Source organism: Mastacembelus armatus, chromosome 6, assembly GCF_900324485.2.
Source record: "Mastacembelus armatus chromosome 6, fMasArm1.2, whole genome shotgun sequence".
NCBI classification, from domain to species: Eukaryota; Metazoa; Chordata; class Actinopteri; order Synbranchiformes; family Mastacembelidae; genus Mastacembelus; species Mastacembelus armatus.
The window spans coordinates 1,940,801-1,966,847 of record NC_046638.1 but is presented as its reverse complement, the minus strand read 5'-3'; the positions used below and the strand labels follow the sequence as shown (position 1 = coordinate 1,966,847).

At 43.8% G+C, this 26,047-nt stretch overlaps 4 protein-coding genes across 9 annotated transcripts; all 4 read left to right on the top strand.

Annotated features, from left to right (window-relative positions):
• The first annotated feature begins 443 nt into the window (after positions 1 to 443).
• On the top strand, positions 444 to 19,218 carry LOC113133581 (uncharacterized). Of its 6 annotated transcripts, none has more exons than XM_033325282.1 (9): positions 459 to 553; positions 6,849 to 6,917; positions 9,089 to 9,344; positions 15,045 to 15,361; positions 15,565 to 15,889; positions 16,016 to 16,153; positions 16,464 to 16,727; positions 17,974 to 18,055; positions 19,096 to 19,218. In XM_033325282.1, the coding sequence occupies exons 4-8, from the start codon at positions 15,180 to 15,182 to the stop codon at positions 18,007 to 18,009; spliced, it is 945 nt and encodes a 314-aa protein (XP_033181173.1). In that variant the 5' UTR covers positions 459 to 553; positions 6,849 to 6,917; positions 9,089 to 9,344; positions 15,045 to 15,179; the 3' UTR covers positions 18,010 to 18,055; positions 19,096 to 19,218. The 6 variants fall into 6 exon arrangements, with proteins under 6 accessions (XP_026168274.1, XP_033181173.1, XP_033181172.1 ...); XM_033325281.1 differs by having other exon boundaries at positions 9,071 to 9,344; XM_033325283.1 differs by having other exon boundaries at positions 6,849 to 6,921; positions 9,093 to 9,344.
• kbtbd13b (kelch repeat and BTB domain containing 13b) lies at positions 3,960 to 6,837 on the top strand. Its single transcript, XM_026312487.1, has one exon. The coding sequence runs from the start codon at positions 4,083 to 4,085 to the stop codon at positions 5,523 to 5,525; it is 1,443 nt and encodes a 480-aa protein (XP_026168272.1). The 5' UTR covers positions 3,960 to 4,082; the 3' UTR covers positions 5,526 to 6,837.
• On the top strand, positions 19,197 to 21,396 carry LOC113133584 (uncharacterized). The gene is made up of 4 exons (XM_026312493.2): positions 19,197 to 19,412; positions 19,616 to 19,928; positions 20,055 to 20,192; positions 20,511 to 21,396. The coding sequence occupies exons 1-4, from the start codon at positions 19,231 to 19,233 to the stop codon at positions 20,778 to 20,780; spliced, it is 903 nt and encodes a 300-aa protein (XP_026168278.1). The 5' UTR covers positions 19,197 to 19,230; the 3' UTR covers positions 20,781 to 21,396.
• Positions 21,072 to 25,695, top strand: LOC113133583 (uncharacterized). Its single transcript, XM_026312492.1, has 7 exons — positions 21,072 to 21,193; positions 22,410 to 22,491; positions 23,532 to 23,848; positions 24,052 to 24,376; positions 24,503 to 24,640; positions 24,809 to 25,088; positions 25,228 to 25,695. Exons 3-6 carry the CDS (start codon positions 23,667 to 23,669, stop codon positions 25,076 to 25,078), a joined length of 915 nt encoding a protein of 304 aa, XP_026168277.1. The 5' UTR covers positions 21,072 to 21,193; positions 22,410 to 22,491; positions 23,532 to 23,666; the 3' UTR covers positions 25,079 to 25,088; positions 25,228 to 25,695.
• The last annotated feature ends 352 nt before the right edge of the window (positions 25,696 to 26,047 follow it).

Below are 26,047 nucleotides of genomic sequence, written 5' to 3'. Positions count from 1 at the left end.
ATTGTCTTAGTTTCTAATGATGACATGTTTATTGAGATAACTTTATTCATATATCCTAAAACTTATTCAGCTCTGTTATTAACGAATAGCATTTTCAGCTGAAGTCCCTGTTTTTATCCATTCATAGTGAGCACTGGGGAAAATAAGATTTGATTGATTTTTGAGAGTCTGTCAGGAAGTAGCTGATATTCCCCCGAAACATAAAATTCCCAGAGTGAAGTCTGTGGATTATCAACTGTAGAAGTGTTGTTTTCCACTGGTTTGAGCAGCACAGACTAAGTTCTCTTCTGTTGGGGGGGAGAATCACATTTCCCTGCAGTGCAGATCTATCATGGTTAGGGGACTTTATGTGGCATGTAGGTGTTCACCGTACCTGCGATGTGATTGGTGGGTGGTGTTAACTAGATTATAGAGCTCAGGGGGTGGTCTGCTCGCACAGGTGTAGCGGTAGTGGCGTCTGGTATTCGGCCATTTTTTCCTGTTTGGAGCACGTTTGTGTGTCTCGGTGTGCCAGTTTGGCTGGCGCGGTGAGTTTTGGGACTTCTCCCGTGGGGTAAGTTGGTCCATTGTTCTGCTGGGAGTTTTAGGCCTCATGCCAAGGCTGATCTTAAAAAAAAAGGTTGTTTGTTTTAGATCCTGCGCGGCGGCGGACACTGGCCGCTGATCTCTGTGGGCGTTTTCTCCTCCTTTTGCTGTCTGCGAGCGCGTTGCCTTTAATGCAGTCCGGAGTGAAGGCTGCAGTTTGGGAAAAGGGGCCGTTGCTTTGTTTGGCATTGGTTCCCTCTGTAACTGTCCACAGAATCGGCCCATCGGACTCTGTGAACTGTGAACGCCGTGGTTGGGTTTTTTTGGTCCGCTCCACGGTGTGCTGTGGCGGGGTGCTCGGGAGTCCTCCGTCAAAGGAGAGCTCTTTTCCCCCCGACGGAAAGGGGCTTGTGGTTGTTTGTTTTATTTTTATACGGATTTGTTTTTTTCGTTTGGTGGGTGTGATTTAAATGTTTGGTTGGTTTTGTTTTGTTTTCTTGTTGATTTTTTTTTTTTTTAAACTTTTCTTCCTATTTGCATGGTTTGTTGCGTTGTGTGCCCTGTGTCCTATTGGTGCGGGTGTGTTTGATTATTAATCATCCTTGCTCTCGCTATATTTTGAGGCATTATTGTTTTGGGTTATTTTAGCATTAGTTTTATTTTATTCCAGAGGCCCACTGTGTTTTAAATAACTGTATTAAAATAAAACTAGTTTCTGTTTGGTACTTAGGGCATCACGTCTCTCTCTTTTGTGTCCATCCCTAGCTAGCAGGGAGCTAGTAGGGAGCTAGAGCTATAGTCGAACATAAACACGGTGTTAACCGACAACTAACATTTAACAACACCCATAATGCACCTGGCCGTCAACTGCGACTGCCGGGTCATGACAATATGTATACTTTTTTGGTATTATTAATTTTACCCACACGCCACATCTTGGCGTCCTTGGCAGGATTGGACAATAAAGTGGAGACGTGAGCCTTGTTTGTTTTTGGTTTTGTTATAGTTATTTTATTTTAGGCAGGCTCTGGTGGGGTCTCCCAGGCTACAGGTACCTCTATTAGTCAAGCCCATTCCTTGGGCGCCCATACTCCCGCTGCTGAACATGTGCTGGTTATGTCGCTGGAGCGTAAATGCCCCTTATTTAATGGCAAGTCAGGTTTAGCTTTGGGTGAATGGATTGAGGAAGTACAGGCACACATCCGGGCTCGACATCTTTCTGCTGTGGACCAGGCTTTCTTTATGTTTGACCACCTGGAAGGTGAGGCAAAGAATGAAATACAGTTTCGCTCGGTGGAAGAGCGAGAAAACCCAGATCAGATTTTGGTGATTCTAAGAGAACTTTATGGCTGTGTTCAGCCATATGTGACCTTACAACAGGCATTTTTTTCCAGATGGCAAGAAGGAGAAGAAACTCTACAGGAGTTCTCGCTGGCTTTAATGGAACAGGTTAAGCAGTGTGCACGGATGGTGTTCCTAATGCTGCGGTACTCCGTGATCAATTTACTGAGCATGTCATTGACAGTGCTCTTCGAAGAGACCTAAAGGGATTTATTCGGGACCATCCAACTGCAACTTTGCTCCAAGTACGTGCTGAGGCCCTTAGATGGTAGCGGGAGGGACTCCCTGGTCCTCATCGGGAACGCAGCCTCTCTGCAGGCTTTAAGGCCGAATGGTAGACCACCGCGTAGTAGTAGTGTTATCTGTCGCCGGTGCAACCAGCCCGGCCATTATGCCAGTGGGGAACAAGTTTCCTCCCGTGTACGGGCCAATTCGGTGGCCGGACCAGCTAACGTTGCTACCCATTCGGGAAACTGATGCCCTCTGAACTGGGGAGCCAAAATTCAGAACGGGAGACTCTAGGCTCACTGGTACGGGATGCTGTGGGGTTAATGGCGTCGTGCCCAACCATTGAGGTGGATATGGGCAGGGTCCGTGTCCCTTGTTTGGTGGATACCGGGTCCATGGTGTCCACCATTACCGAAAATTTCTTTAGGGAACAGTTTGAACCTTGGGGCCCTGACCGTCTCCATTCCTGCCATTGGTTGCAGTTGCGGGCAGCCAATGGGCTCGAAATCCCATATGTGGGGTATTTGGAGTTAGATGTGGTGCTTTGTGATACGGAGATCCCACATTGTGGGACACTGGTCGTAAGAGATCCACCTGGCACTGGTCCCTCAGTGCCGGGTATTTTGGGGATGAATGTCATCTGTCGGTGCTATAAGGAGCTTTTTGGCGCCTATGGCCCCTGTCTGTTTGACTCACCTGTTGTTGCACAGGTGCCGGGCCCAGTTGTTGAGGCCTTACAGAAATGCCATCAGGCGACTGCTCAGAAACGAGTAATTTTAACGGGGTCCACGAGCGATGCGGATACCTGGTGGCATGATGAAGTTGGTGGCCAGCACTTGTTCTGAACAGTTTACTGGCCATGTGGTCCTTTTTGAGCCCCCTCAGTCAGGTTTGCCAGCGGGCCTGCTGGTTTCCCCGTCTTGTGCAGGTGGGTAAGGGTGGGGTCCGTATCCCGGTGATTAATGTGGGGACGACCGATGCCCTTCTCTACCCTTGGACCAATCTTGGAGCATTGATTAGGGTGGAGGTGGTGAGTTTTTCAGCAGGGGTCACAGAGATTAGTACCATCTCGGCCATGGTGTCGTTGCAGACAGCTGGTGGGCCGGTACAGGATAGGGTGGAGGCAGTGGACTTGTCTGCATTGAATGGCGATGAACAGGCCGAGGTGAGGGCTCTGTTGCAGAGGTATAGCAATGTTTTTGCTGTGCACGAGGGTGACCTGGGGTTTACCAATTTGGTCACTCACGAGATTCCTCTGCTTGAGGACGTGCCTATTCGGCAGTGCTACCGGCGCATACCTCCATCAGAATATGAGGCTGTTAAAGCCCATACTGTATAAACCAGCTCCTTGATGCGCAGGTGATTAGGGAAAGTAGCAGTCCTTATGCTTCTCCCATCGTCCTGGTCCGTAAGAAGGATGGTAGAATGCGCTTTTGCATAGACTACCATCCTTCTTAATAGTAAGACAAGGAAGGATGCCTTTCCCTTACCGCGCATCGAGGAAAGCCTGGACGCGCTGTCCCCTAACCGGCCTTCTTCGATCTGGTTGTGTGTGTGTGTGTGTGTGTGTGTGTGTGTGTGTGTGTGTGTGTGTGTGTGTGTGTGTGTGTGTGTGTGTGTGTGTGTGTGTGTGTGTGTGTGTGTGTGTGTGTGTGTGTGTGTGTGTGTGTGTGTGTGTGTGTGTACTTTTTTGGTATTATCAGTTTTACCCATACGCCACATTTAGGTAAGTCAGAAAATATGATCAATATGTTTTGCTTTGTGGCGACAGATAACTACATATTCAATGGTTGCTCTCCTGTTCACAACATGAATGTGACTCAGGTCATTTGCTCTCTTCTATGTTTAGCTGCTTCTATTTTGAAAGCTGTGAATGAGCTGATCCTGCCTGAAGAGTGAAGCAGCTTCATGTTGCCACAGCTCCTCTTCAGGACTTTTGGACCCGCTTACAGCTTTTGTGTGGGTTTTCTTCCTGTCAGAAAGTCATAATGTCAGGGCAGAGCAGTGAGTCTGAAGGCAGCAGCAGCTGTGACAGCGCAGAGAGTGAGAGGCATCGGCCATGTTGTGCTTCTGATCTCGTCCCTGCTAAATTAAGAGTCGTGGTGGGCGACACGCACTTCTCTGAGGAGAAGAAGTTACTGATTCAGAGCTGTGACTACTTCCAAGCTCTTTACCGTTCAGGGATGAAGGAGTGTTGGCAGGAAGAAATCCACCTCAAATCTCTGCGTGCACGAGGCTTCCTTATCACCTTGGCGGTTTTACGAGGTGAGATGCCCCTCCTGGATGCAGACAGCATTGTTGAAGCCATCGAATGTGCTGCCTTCCTGCAGGTGGCGGCACTCACAAAGCATCTCATTGACCTCATTGACTCTGACAACTGCTTGCTGATGTATCACACCTCTGCGACCTTTGGCCTCATGGACCTTTATCATGCTGCTGCACTGTTTATCCGAGACACGTACACTGACCTGGAGGTGGAGGTCAGGAAAACTTTACCGTCAGAGCTGGTCTCTTACCTGGAGTCTCTGTCCCAGAGTGTTTTTGTGGCTGTGGGGGCCCATGTGACCTGTGGTGTGGATGAAACTGTACACGCCGCCTCCAGGACGGTCTGCTACCTGGATGAAATTAATAACACTTGGAAAGTATTGACAGATCTTCCACTGGAGGCCAGCACCTCCATGGCTGGAGTGACCGTTTTAGACAACAAGATCTATGTCGTTGGAGGAGTTCGTGGAGTTCATAAACAAGTTGTGGACTCTTCTTTCTGCTACAGCATGGAAACCAACAGCTGGAGCAGGATCGCCAGTCCAGCACAGCTGCGATACAATCTCAGCCTCGTGGGTGGAGACGGTCGACTTTATGCTTTCGGAGGAGAATATGAGCGAACAGTGATGTCATCTGTGGAAATATATGACGTGAAGACTGGGAGGTGGAGGTTTGCTGCTCACTTGCCTCAACCAGCGGCAGGAATAGCATGCACCAAGGCCATGGGCAGGGTGTTTGTGTGTTTATGGAGGCCGATGGAGACCACACAGATCTATGAGTATGTCTCAGGGAAAGATGAGTGGCAGCTTCTTACCACGCTGATCAGGCACCAGAGCTATGGCCACTGTATGGTCGGCCACAGAGACAACCTGTACGTCATGAGGAACGGGCCTTCAGACGACTTCCTGAGATGCCTGATGGACTGTTACAACCTGAGCTCGGACCAGTGGTCGTCCCTGCCCGGACACTTTGCCAACAGCAGAGGTTCTCTGTTCACGGCTGTGGTTAGGGGCGACTCTGTGTTCACTCTCAACAGGAGCATGACGCTGGAGTACGCCATCAGCGGTAAGACCTGGAAGCCCCGGCGGCAGATGAAGGGTTTCCCCAGAAGTGGATCTGTATGGACGTTTCTGCTGCGGCTGCCAAATACTCTCATGGTGCAGTAACGGTTTCATTCGTTGTCAACATCTTTGTGCATGTGGACAAGTATTTTCAACATACTTATTTCAGTAAACATCATGAAGTGGGCCATGAGACCGTTCCCAAAAAGCACCCAGGAGGAAACTTGTGGGTAAGGGACCAAACATATCAAGGTGTGACTCTACTTTTTACTTTTTGATATAAATATGGACATATAAGGAAAAAAGGGACACCCAAGTGTGATAATGCAAAACATATTTATCGAATACTTTGGTGGTACAAATGATAGTTTATTTCCAGAGATGGATCTAGTGCAGGTGTGATTTGAAGTTAGTTCCTTATATTTAATTTGACCTAGTGACATTTTAAATATCTTTAATGTATGTGTGTCATGACTGTGATGACACGATGGACTCAGGTCCCTTGTAAAAATAGCGATGATGATGATGATGGATGTTAACGGTAGGCAGAGCCAGGCACTGCAGGCAGCTGAAGCTGCCCCAGAATAAAGAGAGACACCGGGGTCAGGCCGGGACGCAGCACTCAGGCCAACGCCCTCTGTAACCTCCAGCCTCCAGTCTGGGAGTGAAGCCAGAGAACCAGAGCTCTGACTGGGTGATGGATGAGCGTCTATATGTGGACGTTAATCTGGTTACGAGTGTTGGACCACATGATGTGAGAGTCTGCTGGCTGCTCTGCACACCGTCCTTTGAACAAACCTAAACACCATGGCCACTGTTCCTCTTTGTGTTTCCTCCATGAGTTTCCCCACTAGTGAAATAAACAACATTGTGATTGTTTCCACTGTGGCAAAGTCTGCTCTTTGTTTTGTGCTTTGCATTGGTGTCCTCTCGTGTTTGGTGTGAAAATGCTGTTACTTTGATATTTATTTCTAAGTAAGTGTGTATGGAGGCCAGTTTGTTGTCATATTAAGAGAGAGAGTCATGACAACATGCAAGTGAAGTAAAGTCCATGGACACAATAAGAGAAAACTCGTTCAGGCACGGACTGGTAAAAGCCGCCGCTCAGTAAGAGACACAAAGGCCCTTTAAATGTCTCTGTGTGGTCATTTTGTGTCTTTGTGATCATTGTGTTCCTGTTAAATAAGCTCAGTAATGAAGAAATATTACTATTTACGTCACACCTGGTAGGACTGATCAGTAATCTGTCCATGCTGAAGTTGGAATAAACCAAAGCTGTGTTGCTTTCAGAAGCTGAATCTTCCTGCAGGTATTGTTGTTCATTTCAGGACAAAGACTTTGCAGAAAGCAGCTTCAAAACACAAACACAAGAATGCAAACATTCAGACCAGCTGACAGCAGGAGAATGTGTTTTCATTTTGACTGCAGGGTGAGGTCAGCCAAGTGACACGAGCTTTATCATCGCTGTGTTTACATCCAGCCAGCACTTCAGAGGAAGTAGGTCAGTCTAAAAACACACTCTCTCACACATACACACACACACACACTGTCCTGTCACAATGCCAAGCAAAGAAACCAAACCTTCCTGTGTAATTTCACAAAGACAGTTCACAGTTTCTTATACTTTTATACTTGGTGAAACTCTGTCTCACTCTGGGTGTCTATTTAAAACCTCTATACTTTGACAAGAGGTAACGTTCTTATCTCTGTGTATTTAACTATAAATAAATACCCTCATTCATCAGGAGACATCAGACACTGCCCACCAATAGGAGTTCAGTCCATAAATGTAATCGGTGGACAAATCCTATTTCTATACTGTGGAGTGAAGCGAAGTGGTCATGTTATAAATTATGTTCTATTGCATCAGAAATCCCCTGATCGTTTTTTTTTTAAAAAGTGAACCAAGGAGGGACCTGCAGGTGTTGGAGTGTGTCTGCAGGCTGCTGCAAGAGTTTAACAACTCACCCAAACATGGTGTTTTTTAAAAACTGTTCTTATTCCCAGGGCGTCAAACATTCACGCTCTGTACATTGAACAGGGTTTTTAACATAAAACAGTGTGAAGTCACTCATGTCAGTATTTGATGAACAGAACAACAGCTCCAGTTGTGCATTTATGGTGACGGCAAACATCAGACTGTCCCAGAGACGAGGTGTTTGAGTCCACAGTGAAGCTCCATGTGTAGTTTCACTGCCTAAACCAAAACCTTTAATTTCAGTCCGTGTCCTCAGCTAATTTAGGAACATCACTATTTGATGCCATGTGTTGACAAAGCTTTGTTTTTTAATTTCTGTCATTCTGAATAGATTTGCAGCTGTAACCAGGTTTTCAGACCACTGTGGGCCTGTTTAACAGGCTGCATACTGAAGGAATCAGTCTCCTTAAACACTAGTCTTTAACTTTTGGTTTCTGCTGAAAGTGATGGATTCAGTTCGTCATCATTTCTTAAGACAACCAGTGGCTTGGAAACAGGCGAATTAATCAAGAGCTGATGGACAATTTGGAAAATGAAGAACAGCAATAGAATTTAAACTAGATTTTTCTACTAATATTTAACAAATATCAAATGTCTTAAAGTTTTAATTTATGGTTCCACCTCTAATTTTATTTTTTAACTCTTGTTTCACTCTTTGAGATGAAAACACAGACATCCTCGGTCCTTATTCTGACACCGGTCGCCTTCTTTGTGTGTCTGTCATGGGTGAGACGCCCCAACCTCCTCCTCCTTCGCCCCCATCTAAATTAGCAGACAATGATGTGTGACTCCCATGAATATTAAATGTATGAATATATTTTAAAGCAGCGGAGTGTTTCTGTCTGCTTCCCTTTAACCAGACTCTGCTATTATTCATCTTGCTCGGACTTGACATGTTTTTGACAACAAAAAAAAAACAAGACCCCAAAACATCATCATCAACAATCATCAACTTTTAAAGTGATGGCTTGGTTTAAGGTTAGGGTTTAGGTTAGCTGTAGGTTATTAGGGTTAAGGTTAGCTTAAAGCTCTAGGAAATCAAAGTAAGTCATCGTAATGTCCCCTGAAGTGGTGGAAACACGACTGGACAGCTGTGGAGGCGTGTCCCCAAACATTTGTCACTGGGCCACAGACGGCTGATCTTTGACCTCTTAACTCGTCTCCATATGCTTTTTGCACATTGAGTTGTTATTAGCATTGTTAGCATCGTAGCATCCGGGAGTCTGCTGGGAGGTGCAGGTTGTTCATCATGAGAGCGTACTGTGTCTGAAGACAAACTGCTGAAATAAAGAAGGATGGTTTGAGTTGAGAAATGCCGAAGACATTTATCTCTGTTATCATGCAACATCTGGAAAGAAGGGATGAAGGATAAAACACAGTTTGAGTTGTTTCTCTCAAAGCTGGTCTGCAGGCAGATTAGCAAGCAGCTAACTAGAGAATTATTTTTCTTTTTACATTTTATTGAGAATGTATGTCACAAACATGGCTTATTAACATGGAATGGAAATGGAAACAGTATCATAGATTCTAAAACCTGTTTATGAATATTTCATAGCACAACAGAAAAGATAAACATAATAAAACATGGAGAAAAGGATAAACAAATGTATAACCCTTACACGAGGGGAGATATAGGTAGTTGAAAGTGTTTTAAAATGTTATGTACTTACAGAACTTGTGTTTCTTGGAGGGAGATTCATCATAAACTTCTGCCTGTGAGCATCACCTCTCCTCTCCTTGCTGGTCATCTGACCCCCCCTGCTGGTAACTGCAAGCTGCTGCAGTTGAAGGCTCTGCGCCCCTCTGCCCTTCCCCCCACCAGTGAGGAGAATGGCATCCACCATCCCCTCGCCAACCAACCAGACCCGGCCCACCAAGCTGCTCTCCACCTCTGACCCTGCTCTGGCCCCCGACTCCACCTGGACCAGTAGAGAGAGCAGCTGCAGGTGAGATGCTTTATGCTGCTGCTGCTGACCAATAGGAAAGCTCCTCTGACCTATAAGGAAACAGATACTCTTTAATTTTCTTTAGTTTCTCAGCTGCTGGCCATGCTGTCTCCTGAAGTGTTTGTCCTGCAGATCTTCCCAGACTCATCTCTTCCTTTTCGCCACAGCTCCAGTTACTTGTTTTCAATCTGAAGCATGTGAACGTTTTTCAGAATAAAAGACGTCCTGTCACTCTCATAGATACAAATACACTGTACATGCTGGTTTGTAGGAACAAATAAGAAGGATCAGTCAAAAAGTAAAGTCCACCTTGACATCAGCATTATCTAGATGCATGTAGCACAGAGAAAGACACAACAGTAATAATTTATACTATTCTACTGGTGTCTGAGGGAAATTTTTAAATAACAGATTTCTCAAAATGTTTAGTTAAATGTCAAGTGTCAGACCATTTAGTCACAGCCTGACCAATCAGAGAGCACAGATCCTGGAGCGCTGAGTGAGGAGCAGTCGGAGCACAGCAGCAACCTGATCGAACTGGAGAACAACAGTTTCTGCAAGTTTCTGGTCCTGAAGCTCAAAGTCTCTTTGTAGCCTCATTGCTCATTCCCATCAGTTTGTGCTGTCAAACAAGGTTTGACTTCTAGTGATTTGGGAGGTTGTGGTGGGTCCGTGGTCTTGGTCCATGGACTCGCTGCAGTTCTGACATTGCAGTGTTTGTGTGTGTGTTGGTCCAGAGGACTCTGAAACAATCCTGTATCAGTGAGAGTAGTTTGCTCTCTGCTCCCTGGACACTAGAAAATACAGTTTTTAGCAGAAATGAACTGGGGAAATATTTGCTGTTGGTCAGAATTATTCATCAAACCAACGCGGCTCCTGAAAGGCAAGGCAAGTTTATTTATACAGCACAATTCATACACAGAGTAATTCAAAGTGCTTTACAGAAATAAAAGACAGGTTAAAAATACATAAGCAAGAATAAAAAATAAACAGGCATGACATCGCTTTGTCACCATATTTGCCCCTTATGATGTCGACTATCGGACCACGCTGACCCATATTTGTGGGTCCCCTGCTTTCAGTTTGTCCCATCCCTGATGGACTAAAAGTACCTCAACAATCTGCGGAGACATTCCTGAGTCCCGGACTCTTACGTCTAGGATCGAGTAGACTACAGCTGGAGGTTCCAAACCCCTTATTTAAGTCTACAGCTGTTTAGACCCGTATTCTAAGGATAACACTAAAGCACCTGGGTTCCTAACCCCTGAGTCCCTGACCCAATTGGCTTTAAATCGAAGGTTCCCAACCTAATCAACTTAGAGTACTGACCGTGAGTCTGATTGTCTCCCCCAACTGGACAAAAGTAGTGACAAGACAGTTTTAAAAAAGAAAAAATAAATAATAATAAAAAGTTAAAAATTAATATTAGAAGAAACTGAGTGCAGATAGATCGGTTTGGATAAAACACTGTCAGGGCTAGTCTGGTCATATGTTATATGCCACACTAAAAAGAAAGGTTTTTAGCTTGGACTTAAACATTGCCAGAGATGAGGCTTGTCTAACATCATCAGGAGACTATTCCAGGTTTTAGCTGCATATAATTGAAACGCTGCTTCTCCCTGTTTAGTATTGACTCTGTGCACGAGCAGAAGGCCTGTCCCTGATGGTCTCAGAGTCCGAGATGGTTCATATGACATCAGCATGTCAGAGATGTAACGTGGTGCTGAGCCATGAAGAGACTTATACTTATACACAAGCAGTGCTGTTTTGAAGTCTATTCTCTGAGAGACAGGAAGCCAGTGCAGATATCTGAGAACAGGAGTAATGTGGTTGTACTTCCTGGTTCTAGTCAGGACCTGAACATCAGCGTTCTGAATGTACTGCAGCTGCCTTACAGCTCTTTTTGAGAGCCCCGTGAACAGGCCATTACAGTAATCTAACCTGCTAGAGATAAAAGCATGGATGAGTCTCTCCAAGTCTGGTTTAGACATGCTGCCTTTGATTCTGGCAATGTTTTTGAGATGGTAAAATGCTGATGATGTTATTGATTTAATGTGGCTGTTGAAATTCAAGTCTGAGTCCATGATTACCCCTAGATTTCTAACTTGATTTTTAAATTTTAGAGACAGAGACTCGAGGTGACTGATGACACTTTCTCTTTGATTCTTGATTTCACCAAGGTTTCCAAATGATTTGGAAATCCCATTGGTGAAGCCGGGGATGGGATGGTCAGTGATGAGTCTGCAGAGGATGCGGATGCAGCTGGGGGGGGCCCAGGGCAGTGGAGGGGGCACCATTGAAGGTGTTGTTGAGGGGGGATCCTTGGCTGATGAGGGGTCCGTTGCTGGTGTGGTGTGAGTGTTTACTTCACTCCTCTCTTCTCTCAGAGGAGCCTTTGGCTGTTCAGACGGCCATCCAGACCCAGTGTGGTGTCTCAGAGAGTGGAGGAGGTTATCCGTTAGCCGTCTCACTCCACTCCTGCTCAGATATGGGCCCTTTCCCTTGAACAGGTCGCCGCGTTGCCAAAACAGGTTGAGGTTATCAATGAAGTGCACTCCTCTTATCTCACAGGCCTTGGACAGCCATGTGTTCAATGCAAGCAGCCGGCTGAATTTATTAATCCTCCTGTCGATGTTTGGGAGAGGTCCACTGACAAATGACTGGATTTTCAGTTTGTCAAGTTGCTCTAATAATTTAGAGACGTCCTGTTTTAAAACCTCTGATTCTCCCTTTCTGGTGTCCACTGCACCCACATGCAGGATGATCAGCTGTTTGACTCCATGGTGTTTTGAGATGATCTGGGGGAGGAGAGCTGCTATATCAGTGACCATGGCACTTGGGTAGCTGCATGTAATAATTCTGCTGTTGTTTATGTCACTGATAGCACCGTCTCCAAGCAGAAAGATATCTCTGTCCTTCACATTTGTCACAGATTCTTTGTCTCTGTTTCTCTGACTGGCTCCATGGCTCCTGTTTTTAAAGTTACTGCTTTTTGTGGTTTTCAGGCACAGCAGACATTTCTTGCTCTATCAGATTTAGTTCAGACAGTGGTTGAAACCTGTTACTGAGCTGTATGTTTGCTGATGCTACATGAGGTCCTGGGGTGCCACCATTCTTCTTTCTAACCCTGCTGTTAGAGCACACAGGTGAGTTCATGGCCTCACAGAATTATGAAAATTGTGAAAACATTCCTTAACAAATCCTGGATGTCAGAAGAACTTAAAAGCTGCCTCATTGAAAGAAGGGCAGCTTTTCTTTCTGGTGATACAGAACAGTTAGAGGAAAAAAGGAAGGAATTAAAGGGGAAAATTAGTAAGGCCAAAAGTGACTATAAAAATAAAATAGAAAGTAACTGGTAATGTTTGTCAGTCATGGGTTGGGTTAAATATGCTAATGGGTAGGGAAAAAAAGCAGAGTTGACAGTTGATGTCAGGATCTGTATTTTGATTTTCCTGTTTTGTGCTTTTATTTTGAAGGATCATTTAGGATTTGGTTTTGTTCTGTCTTGTTCCCGTTACTTTGACCTGATTATTTGATTTCTTTCACCTGTGTCTTGCTTTGTTCTTTGAAGTTATATACCCCTCCTCAGCCACAGCCAGATGCCAGGTTATCTGACTGCAGCCCTCTGAGTACAGCCCTCTGAGTACAGCCCTGACTGGATGCCTCGTTTTGACCACTGCTTTGTCTACCTGATCTTACCTTGTTTTTGTTACCTCGCTTCAAGCTCACTTTGCTTTTCCTCTTTTGGATTTTTGTTCTTGGACTGCCCCGTTTCAATTAAACTAAGTTAAGTAGCTGTTTGTTCTTTGTGTATGTGTTTTCCCGGTTCACTCACCATGTCCTGTGTTCCTGTTTAGTCCCCTGTTTCATGTCTCTGTTTCTCTGTGGTCTGTGTGTCCCCTAGTGTGTGTGTGTGTGTGACCCAGACCTTCATGCCTTGTTCCCCGTGTTCATGTTTTCCCTCATAATCTGGTGTGTCCCCAAATGCGTGAGTGACCCAGACCTTCGTGCCTTTCAGACTTGTTCCTTTGTAGTCTGATGTGTCCCCAAATGTGTGTGTGACCCAGACCCTCATGTCTTGTCCCCTTTCACTCATGTTGTCTTGTCCCTTTGGTTATGTGCACATGTCCCCTAGTTTCCTGTTTTCATGTTCTAGTTTTCCTTGATTTCTGTTTTGAATAAAGTTTCCGTTTGAACCTGAGTACCAGAGTGGGTGAATCATTGGTCCTAATTTTAATAACCCCTCCGAAACCTGACAGTGGGAATGGAAATTTCTGGAAATGGTATGAGTTTTATCAATGAGTTGAACAATTTTTATTGTAGATTTGATACCACAGATGACAGTACCGCATTGAGCTCTGCAGCAATCTACCACCAGTGTCATCAATTATGATAAATGATAATGAGGCTCTGGAAAGCCTTCTCAAGGTTCAGCCACATAAGGCCACAGACCCAGATGGCCAAAAGGCCCGGCTTCTGAAAGACTGTGCTTACCAACTAAAAGAGGTCCTTACAAGACTGTTTCAACTCCTCGTAGACGCAAACAAGGTGCCCAAGTCTTGGAAGTTCACAATAATCAGACCATTGCCAAAATAACTTGGTGCGAATATGCTCAATGACTTTAGGCCTATTTCAGTTACCTCTGTACTGTGTAAAACTGTGGAGCGAGTTTTAGCCAACCACCTGACCTCCACAGTAGGTCAGGACCTCTCACCATGTGATACCCACTACAATTTGCCTACGAAAGCAAAAGAGGCACTTATGACACACTGCTGACTCTATTTAAGACAGTTACTAAACACCTTACACATTTGAAGTCATATGCAAGGGTTTTAATTCTATGAAAACACACATCCTCTTGAAGAGACTCAACATTAACTCGGGGTTAATTCTGAGGATCATAGTTCCTCTCCTGGAACTGGGTTTCCACAGAGGATGTATGCCAGGGGCAACACTTATGAGGAAGTCACGGCGCCCACAGGGTTGTGTTTTATCGTCTGTACTGTTTAGTCTCTCCACTAATGAATATAAGTTAAATGATACATATTTCAAATTATTTAAATACGGTGACGATATGGCATCAAAACAAGCCTTCGGCCGGGGGGGTCTGTGTAGACCACACCAAGGCTCTCCAAAGTAACACAAGCCAGCTTCAAATAAATGTAGCCAAAACAAGGGTGACGTAGCGGTAACGTGCCCGTCCATATACGCAGGTGACGCTGGTTTGACTCCCGAGCTGGCCGGCCTGTATACCTGAGTATGTATTCAAAAATTGCTCTCAGCGGCTGTATCTCCTGAGGAAGCTTGGCAGACTTAGACATTCTGGTGGTGGTCTACAAATTAATTATTGAGAGTGTTCTAACATTTCACTTTCTTGCATGGTATGACCACCTGACCTGCAAGTCAAAAAAAAGCTGTACAGAATAAATTCAGTGGCCTCTAAGATTGTTGGGAAGCCCCAAAAACAATTGAACAAGCTGTACAGAGAGAGGATACTGAGTAAAGCCAAAAGTATTGTTCTCATCCTCTCCACAGTCAGTTTGATGTCCTGGGAAGCGCTACAGGGTCCCATTGGCACCTAAGGTGGTTTTTAAAAAGTCATTTGTCCCATTTGCTGTGGATATTCTTAATTCTGGGAATCAACACGTCTGTGAGCCCCACATTTAATGTTTTTTTTTTCTGTTTCTCCTTCACTTGGAGAGTCCCTCTGAGTCTCAACCCCCCGTTCTGAGGAGGAGCCATCAATATGATTCAAGTTCTGCCGTGGCCATTAAATCCACATCAAGGAAGAAGAAGGAAGCAGAACACCAGAACTGTGAGACAAACAGCATCAAGATGGTCGACAGAGATGTTGCACTAGAAGCTTTGAGCGCACTCTGCAATGCCACAGTAACGTCTGTTCAGAAACAGGCTGCTGAACAACAAGCTGGTGTAAAGGGAGCTTGGAATTATGGTGAACCAGAGCAGCTGAACATCAGGACCTTGGTCCATACAGTCCTGACTGGAGAAGCATCATGGTAATTTACTGCTAATGTTATTTTTAACATGTATGTTGAATATTATTTCTGAACATGGTAAAGTTTGACTTTTATGTCCCTGATCCTTGACCCAGACTCAAAGTTTCACAGCAGAAAGGTGCTTATATCATCTCATATGTGCAGAGTGACATGAAGAAACTAACATGTTCGACATCACTGCATCTGTTGTTCTGTTTACACAGTTTGAAGTCAGGACCAGTCTTCCAAGGTATCCAGAGTGGAGGGCAGGCAAAGGACCATGTACAACCGCGTAGGAAAAAGAAGTTTCATATGCCCTTCAAGTTTCATAGGCCTTTCAACTATAAATTACGGCAAACAGCGTCCAGTTTTCTTTTAGAGAAAGACATATATGAAGAACTACCTGGGAAGCTTTACATCATTGATGAAGATGAGTTCTTTGACCCCATGTACCACTTTGATTTCACCAATGTGAAAGACTCTCAGACATATTCCAGAGGTGGAGAGACGTATGAACGTCCATGTGGGTGGTACCGTCTGGGCCTCAAGGTGAATTGGCTTTAATTGAACTTTTCTCATCATCCAGATGCTGCAGTTACATTTGCTAAGTCCCAGTCATATTATATAACTCAGGTTTGATGTTATGATTCTTAAGACTTTTATGATTTATTCCAGGTCCTGGATCAATATGGTGAAAACACCTGGTTGGGAAACACAAACCGTAGCACCCAGTCTGTGGCAGGAGAGTGGCCTGTGTCCTACCATGGGACCTCACAGGGAGGAGCTGAAGGAATCATCAAAAGGCGCTACGAGGTTCAGTCTCATTTGAATTATTAGGACACTGATGTTAAGTGTATTGTTTTCAGATGGACTGGAATAAATAGAAAACCTGGCTTTTAAAGTGACAGTGCAGTTGTAGATTTAAAGTGAGTAAACAGAGCATGTCCTGACTGACCCCAGGCCAGTTCTAGTTTTTATGAACCACCACAAAGGAAAGTGTCAAGAACTGGAGAATTGAAAAAACAAGAAAATGTGGTTCAATCTTCTTCTATTGAGACGTAAAATGTAAATGATTGGGTTGGTGCTGATTAGTTAAACTCTAATTCATGTTTGTATTGAACAGCCGGGCCTACGAGCAGCGTTTGGTCATGGAGTTTATTCCACCCCAGACCTCTCTGACGTCAACGTATTTGCCAAATCATTCACCTCCCAGAAGACGGGCAAGACGTACAAAGTGATTCTGCAGAATCGTATCAACCCTGAGCACAGAGAGAAATGTCTTTACGACAAGTACTGGCTGGTTCCTGTCCCCAGAGATGCATCAGATGAAAAAGAGGAGGAGCTGGTAGAAAGAGCCATCCGTCCTTATGGCCTCCTGCTGAAAGAGGTCTGATGGGGAACAGGGCACAAGAAAACCCCCAAATTTAACCTCTTCCTTCTCTGAGTTTTATTTTGAAAAGGTGGTGGCTGATGATGATTAATGCAAAATACTTTGATGTCTTCAGGTTTATTTTCCATGTGATGATGGATGTGGAGAAATAATGTGTCAACATGTTTTACAGAAGAATCAAATAAACACACCACAACTGATTTTCCTGCTTCTTTCATTTTCCTGCACTGAAAGTGTCTTTATTCTTTCCTGTATGTGACACTCAGACTCAGACTCAGACTCAGACTCAGACTCAGACTCAGACTCAGACTCAGACTCACTCAGTGTCCCTAGTGGCCAAACCACGTAACTACAACTCAGATAATTATCAGGTGACTCACCTGAGCCAAACTACCTTCATCACAGTGAATCACAGTAGCTGGAAAACTGTGACCACATTTTCCTGAGAATCACAAACAGGGAAAAGGCTTTTTATTACCAGAATTTGATCCTTTAGGTCCAACATCATCTGTAAAGTCCAGAACAGATGGAGGATATTTTCAGTTTATCTCCTTCATGTTTTCAGGGAATGTATCAAATGGGATCATATTTTATTTTCTATCAACATCAAGGCTTGTGTCAGACGTACAGCAGACAGATTTATTCTTTCCTGTCCATTTCTGACACAGTCCACAGCATCAAAACCTCCAGCTCCTGGGCCAAGACTCACTGAGGATGATGCAGAATCAGGTCACCTTAGCTAAAAGTAGAAAATGTGAAACTATGATGTGGATTCAGAGTTCATCTGTGGTCTGTATTTCATAATACAGTTTCCAGCTGCCACCAAAAAAAGAAACAAGCTTCTGTACTTTGGTTTTGTAGCTTGTGGATCTGAAGTTAAAGTAAAGTTCATTAGACAACTGGCTCCTTCCATTACCTGCAGTGGTTTTCATAGTGGAGCCACTGCAATGATGGGAGTGAGGCAGGTATGACGTTCAACTAAGAAATGGTATAGTCCACCTTAGGGGTTTCTAAAATCATATTACAAGATTTTTCTAAGCTCAAATATGAGAAATATGTTGTGAAATTTACAATAACAGGTAATTTATCTGCACTTTGACCTTATTAAAAAGGTTATTTACATATATTAATAATACATATCCAATGTAACACACTGTGAACTGGACATTCTTCATAATGGAAACTTATGCATTTCCACTGTGATACTGCTCTTTATTTAAGTGAACTTCTTCCACTCCTGCAGGTCAGGAACACAACTTTAGGAAGATCGACACTCTGAACCAGGGGACTCCCTATGACTATGACTCTGTCATGCACTACGGCAGGTCAGTGTTAAATTCTCCATCTAACCTGCAGGCTGGGTCTGTGATGTTCATTTTCTCAGAATGGCTCAGTCATTCCCTAAAACAGCTGGATACACGACTCAAACAGGAGGACGTAGTGTTTGCAGTGTAAATGTAGAACTCTTACACAAGGGGAGATATGGGTAGTTGGAAGTGTTTTAAAATGATATATACTTGAGGAATGTGAGTTTCTTGGTGGAAGATTCATCATAAACCTCTGCCTGTGAGCCATCACCATCAGTAAGCAATCTCCTCTACTGCAGCAGGAAGCATGAGGTCACTTGTGTTCTGCATAAGAGCTTCTCAGTTCCAGGATACACAGTCGGTCAAGCAAAGAGGAACGTGTACAGCTGCTCCTGTAAATGATCCCATTGTGAAACTTCCACCAATGCAGTAAAAATATCACTGAGGCCAAAGCAGCGAAGTCATGAAAACAATGAATGTGTTTTTTTTTTTCCTCCTAATGAATCATAGCTGCAGTCATGTGGCAGCAGCCCTGGTGACCTGGAGCTACACTCTGTGCACTCTGTGTATTTATTGTACACACTATCTACAATACATCTTATAATACCCTTTAAATACTGCGTGTATTTGTGCACCACTTCTTGCTGACAGAAAGGTGCTGTGGATAAACAGTTAGTGTGTCACTCCAAATGTTCAACATAAACTCAGCACCAGATGTTGCTGAATCTTTGACATTTTACACACTGCACCTTTAAATCCCAGACGCCTGTTGAACATCAGCATTAGAGCTCTACACAGACTCTGGAACTGTATTTCCTAAACTTCACTGACCTGCAAAGCGACGTTCAATATAAAACCATCCAGAGGAGGAAGAAGTCCTCATGTCCTTTACTGCAGTAAAAGGAGAAATACTAAAGTTAAAGACCTGCATTGAAAACGTTATTGCAATAAAAGTACAAAATGATCCACATTAAAATCTGCTTGAAGTAGCAAAAGTCCTTGTGCAACTGAGAACTAGAGTCATTCTTAAGCCTTTTCTGTTTCTCTTTCACTTGGAGAGTCCCTCTGAGTCTCAACCCCCCGTTCTGAGGAGGAGCCATCAATATGATTCAAGTTCTGCCGTGGCCATTAAATCCACATCAAGGAAGAAGAAGGAAGCAGAACACCAGAGCTGTGAGACAAACAGCATCAAGATGGTCGACAGAGATGTTGCACTAGAAGCTTTGAGCGCACTCTGCAATGCCACAGTAACGTCTGTTCAGAAACAGGCTGCTGAACAACAAGCTGGTGTAAAGGGAGCTTGGAATTATGGTGAACCAGAGCAGCTGGACATCAGGACCTTGGTCCATACAGTCCTGGTTGGAGAAGCATCCAGGTAATTTACTGCTAATGTTATTTTTAACATGTATGTTGAATATTATTTCTGAACATGGTGAAGTTTGACTTTTATGTCCCTGATCCTTGACCCAGACTCAAAGCTTCACAGCAGAAAGGTGCTTATATCATCTCATATGTGCAGAGTGACATGAAGAAACTAACATGTTCGACATCACTGCATCTGTTGTTCTGTTTACACAGTTTGACGTCAGGACCAGTCTTCCAAGGTATCCAGAGTGGAGGGCAGGCAAAGGACCATGTACAACCGCGTAGGAAAAAACGTCGTGTGCGGCCAGAGAGAGAGCACTATCCATTCCCAAGCCCCATTTGCCTTTTGCAACTGTCCATAGACACAGCTGTTGATGAAACAGGAAAGCTTTACGTCATTGATGAAGATGAATTCTTTGAGCCCAGATATGATCATGATTTCACCAATGTGATAGACTCTCAGATATATTCCAGAGGTGGAGAGACGTATGAACGTCCATGTGGGTGGTACCGTCTGGGCCTCAAGGTGAATTGGCTTTAATTGAACTTTTCTCATCATCCAGATGCTGCAGTTACATTTGCTAAGTCCCAGTCATATTATATAACTCAGGTTTGATGTTATGATTCTTAAGACTTTTATGATTTATTCCAGGTCCTGGATCAATATGGTGAAAACACCTGGTTGGGAAACACAAACCGTAGCACCCAGTCTGTGGAAGGAGAGTGGCCTGTGTCCTACCATGGGACCTCACAGGGAGGAGCTGAAGGAATCATCAAAGGCCACTACAAGGTTCAGTCTCATTTGAATTATTAGGACACTGATGTTAAGTGTATTGTTTTCAGATGGACTGGAATAAATAGAAAACCTGGCTTTTAAAGTGACAGTGCAGTTGTAGATTTAAAGTGAGTAAACAGAGCATGTCCTGACTGACCCCAGGCCAGTTCTAGTTTTTATGAACCACCACAAAGGAAAGTGTCAAGAACTGGAGAATTGAAAAAACAAGAAAATGTGTTTCCTCTAAAAGTTTCCTCCAGTGAGACGTGTAAAATGTAAATGATTGGGTTGGTGCTGATTAATTAAACTCTAATTCATGTTTGTATTTAACAGCCGGGCCAACGAGCAGCGTATGGTCATGGGGTTTATTCCACCCCAGACCTCTCTGTGGCTGGCTGGTATGCCAAATCGTTCAAGTCCCAGAAGACGGGCAAGACGTACAATGTGATTCTGCAGAATCGTATCAACCCTGAGCACAGAGAGAAATGTCTTTACGACAAGTACTGGCTGGTTCGTGTCCCCAGAGACGCATCAGATGAAAAAGAGGAGGAGCTGGTAGAAAGAGCCATCCGTCCTTATGGCCTCCTGCTGAAAGAGGTCTGATGGGGAAAAGGTCAGGACAGGAACAAACAAAGCTAAAACTTTGAAAAAACAAGAAAATGTGGTTCAATCTTCTTCTATTGAGACGTAAAATGTAAATGATTGGGTTGGTGCTGATTAGTTAAACTCTAATTCATGTTTGTATTGAACAGCCGGGCCTACGAGCAGCGTTTGGTCATGGGGTTTATTCCACCCCAGACCTCTCTGACGTCAACGTATTTGCCAAATCATTCACCTCCCAGAAGACGGGCAAGACGTACAAAGTGATTCTGCAGAATCGTATCAACCCTGAGCACAGAGAGAAATGTCTTTACGACAAGTACTGGCTGGTTCCTGTCCCCAGAGACGCATCAGATGAAAAAGAGGAGGAGCTGGTAGAAAGAGCCATCCGTCCTTATGGCCTCCTGCTGAAAGAGGTCTGATGGGGAACAGGGCACAAGAAAACCCCCAAATTTAACCTCTTCCTTCTCTGAGTTTTATTTTGAAAAGGTGGTGGCTGATGACGATTAATGCAAAATACTTTGATGTGTTCAGGTTTATTTTCCATGTGATGATGGATGTGGAGAAATAATGTGTCAACATGTTTTACAGAAGAATCAAATAAACACACCACAACTGATTTTCCTGCTTCTTTCATTTTCCTGCACTGAAAGTGTCTTTATTCTTTCCTGTATGTGACACTCAGACTCAGACTCAGACTCAGACTCACTCAGTGTCCCTAGTGGCCAAACCACGTAACTACAACTCAGATAATTATCAGGTGACTCACCTGAGCCAAACTACCTTCATCACAGTGAATCACAGTAGCTGGAAAACTGTGACCACATTTTCCTGAGAATCACAAACAGGGAAAAGGCTTTTTATTACCAGAATTTGATCCTTTAGGTCCAACATCATCTGTAAAGTCCAGAACAGATGGAGGATATTTTCAGTTTATCTCCTTCATGTTTTCAGGGAATGTATCAAATGGGATCATATTTTATTTTCTATCAACATCAAGGCTTGTGTCAGACGTACAGCAGACAGATTTATTCTTTCCTGTCCATTTCTGACACAGTCCACAGCATCAAAACCTCCAGCTCCTGGGCCAAGACTCACTGAGGATGATGCAGAATCAGGTCACCTTAGCTAAAAGTAGAAAATGTGAAACTATGATGTGGATTCAGAGTTCATCTGTGGTCTGTATTTCATAATACAGTTTCCAGCTGCCACCAAAAAAAGAAACAAGCTTCTGTACTTTGGTTTTGTAGCTTGTGGATCTGAAGTTAAAGTAAAGTTCATTAGACAACTGGCTCCTTCCATTACCTGCAGTGGTTTTCATAGTGGAGCCACTGCAATGATGGGAGTGAGGCAGGTATGACGTTCAACTAAGAAATGGTATAGTCCACCTTAGGGGTTTCTAAAATCATATTACAAGATTTTTCTAAGCTCAAATATGAGAAATATGTTGTGAAATTTACAATAACAGGTAATTTATCTGCACTTTGACCTTATTAAAAAGGTTATTTACATATATTAATAATACATATCCAATGTAACACACTGTGAACTGGACATTCTTCATAATGGAAACTTATGCATCTCCCCTGTGATACTGCTCTTTATTTAAGTGAACTTCTTCCACTCCTGCAGGTCAGGAACACAACTTTAGGAAGATCGACACTCTGAACCAGGGGACTCCCTATGACTATGACTCTGTCATGCACTACGGCAGGTCAGTGTTAAATTCTCCATCTAACCTGCAGGCTGGGTCTGTGATGTTCATTTTCTCAGAATGGCTCAGTCATTCCCTAAAACAGCTGGATACACGACTCAAACAGGAGGACGTAGTGTTTGCAGTGTAAATGTAGAACTCTTACACAAGGGGAGATATGGGTAGTTGGAAGTGTTTTAAAATGATATATACTTGAGGAATGTGAGTTTCTTGGTGGAAGATTCATCATAAACCTCTGCCTGTGAGCCATCACCATCAGTAAGCAATCTCCTCTACTGCAGCAGGAAGCATGAGGTCACTTGTGTTCTGCATAAGAGCTTCTCAGTTCCAGGATACACAGTCGGTCAAGCAAAGAGGAACGTGTACAGCTGCTCCTGTAAATGACCCCATTGTGAAACTTCCACCAATGCAGTAAAAATATCACTGAGGCCAAAGCAGCGAAGTCATGAAAACAATGAATGTGTTTTTTTTTTTCCTCCTAATGAATCATAGCTGCAGTCATGTGGCAGCAGCCCTGGTGACCTGGAGCTACACTCTGTGCACTCTGTGTATTTATTGTACACACTATCTACAATACATCTTATAATACCCTTTAAATACTGCGTGTATTTGTGCACCACTTCTTGCTGACAGAAAGGTGCTGTGGATAAACAGTTAGTGTGTCACTCCAAATGTTCAACATAAACTCAGCACCAGATGTTGCTGAATCTTTGACATTTTACACACTGCACCTTTAAATCCCAGACGCCTGTTGAACATCAGCATTAGAGCTCTACACAGACTCTGGAACTGTATTTCCTAAACTTCACTGACCTGCAAAGCGACGTTCAATATAAAACCATCCAGAGGAGGAAGAAGTCCTCATGTCCTTTACTGCAGTAAAAGGAGAAATACTAAAGTTAAAGACCTGCATTGAAAACGTTATTGCAATAAAAGTACAAAATGATCCACATTAAAATCTGCTTGAAGTAGCAAAAGTCCTTGTGCAACTGAGAACTAGAGTCATTCTTAAGCCTTTTCTGTTTCTCTTTCACTTGGAGAGTCCCTCTGAGTCTCAACCCCCCGTTCTGAGGAGGAGCCATCAATATGATTCAAGTTCTGCCGTGGCCATTAAATCCACATCAAGGAAGAAGAAGGAAGCAGAACACCAGAGCTGTGAGACAAACAGCATCAAGATGGTCGACAGAGATGTTGCACTAGAAGCTTTGAGCGCACTCTGCAATGCCACAGTAACGTCTGTTCAGAAACAGGCTGCTGAACAACAAGCTGGTGTAAAGGGAGCTTGGAATTATGGTGAACCAGAGCAGCTGAACATCAGGACCTTGGTCCATACAGTCCTGACTGGAGAAGCATCATGGTAATTTACTGCTAATGTTATTTTTAACATGTATGTTGAATATTATTTCTGAACATGGTAAAGTTTGACTTTTATGTCCCTGATCCTTGACCCAGACTCAAAGTTTCACAGCAGAAAGGTGCTTATATCATCTCATATGTGCAGAGTGACATGAAGAAACTAACATGTTCGACATCACTGCATCTGTTGTTCTGTTTACACAGTTTGAAGTCAGGACCAGTCTTCCAAGGTATCCAGAGTGGAGGGCAGGCAAAGGACCATGTACAACCGCGTAGGAAAAAGAAGTTTCATATGCCCTTCAAGTTTCATAGGCCTTTCAACTATAAATTACGGCAAACAGCGTCCAGTTTTCTTTTAGAGAAAGACATATATGAAGAACTACCTGGGAAGCTTTACATCATTGATGAAGATGAGTTCTTTGACCCCATGTACCACTTTGATTTCACCAATGTGAAAGACTCTCAGACATATTCCAGAGGTGGAGAGACGTATGAACGTCCATGTGGGTGGTACCGTCTGGGCCTCAAGGTGAATTAGCTTTAATTGAACTTTTCTCATCATCCAGATGCTGCAGTTACATTTGCTAAGTCCCAGTCATATTATATAACTCAGGTTTGATGTTATGATTCTTAAGACTTTTATGATTTATTCCAGGTCCTGGATCAATATGGTGAAAACACCTGGTTGGGAAACACAAACCGTAGCACCCAGTCTGTGGAAGGAGAGTGGCCTGTGTCCTACCATGGGACCTCACAGGGAGGAGCTGAAGGAATCATCAAAAGGCGCTACGAGGTTCAGTCTCATTTGAATTATTAGGACACTGATGTTAAGTGTATTGTTTTCAACAAGAAACAAGAAAATGTGTTTCCTCTAAAAGTTTCCTCCAGTGAGACGTGTAAAATGTAAATGATTGGGTTGGTGCTGATTAGTTAAACTCTAATTCATGTTTGTATTTAACAGCCGGGCCAACGAGCAGCGTATGGTCATGGGGTTTATTCCACCCCAGACCTCTCTGTGGCTGGCTGGTATGCCAAATCGTTCAAGTCCCAGAAGACGGGCAAGACGTACAATGTGATTCTGCAGAATCGTATCAACCCTGAGCACAGAGAGAAATGTCTTTACGACAAGTACTGGCTGGTTCGTGTCCCCAGAGACGCATCAGATGAAAAAGAGGAGGAGCTGGTAGAAAGAGCCATCCGTCCTTATGGCCTCCTGCTGAAAGAGGTCTGATGGGGAAAAGGTCAGGACAGGAACAAACAAAGCTAAAACTTTGAAAAAACAAGAAAATGTGGTTCAATCTTCTTCTATTGAGACGTAAAATGTAAATGATTGGGTTGGTGCTGATTAGTTAAACTCTAATTCATGTTTGTATTGAACAGCCGGGCCTACGAGCAGCGTTTGGTCATGGGGTTTATTCCACCCCAGACCTCTCTGACGTCAACGTATTTGCCAAATCATTCACCTCCCAGAAGACGGGCAAGACGTACAAAGTGATTCTGCAGAATCGTATCAACCCTGAGCACAGAGAGAAATGTCTTTACGACAAGTACTGGCTGGTTCCTGTCCCCAGAGATGCATCAGATGAAAAAGAGGAAGAGCTGGTAGAAAGAGCCATCCGTCCTTATGGCCTCCTGCTGAAAGAGGTCTGATGGGGAACAGGGCACAAGAAAACCCCCAAATTTAACCTCTTCCTTCTCTGAGTTTTATTTTGAAAAGGTGGTGGCTGATGACGATTAATGCAAAATACTTTGATGTCTTCAGGTTTATTTTCCATGTGATGATGGATGTGGAGAAATAATGTGTCAACATGTTTTACAGAAGAATCAAATAAACACACCACAACTGATTTTCCTGCTTCTTTCATTTTCCTGCACTGAAAGTGTCTTTATTCTTTCCTGTATGTGACACTCAGACTCAGACTCAGACTCAGACTCAGACTCAGACTCACTCAGTGTCCCTAGTGGCCAAACCACGTAACTACAACTCCCATGATTATCAGGTGACTCACCTGAGCCAAACTACCTTCATCACAGTGAATCACAGTAGCTGGAAAACTGTGACTACGTTTTCCTGAGAATCACAAACAGGGAAAAGACTAAAACAGGAGGACGTAGTTTTTACATATGATTTTTACTGTTTAATCTGCATTTGATGGTTTTATTGACGTGGTTGTGATTATAGATTTTAATCAGATGAACT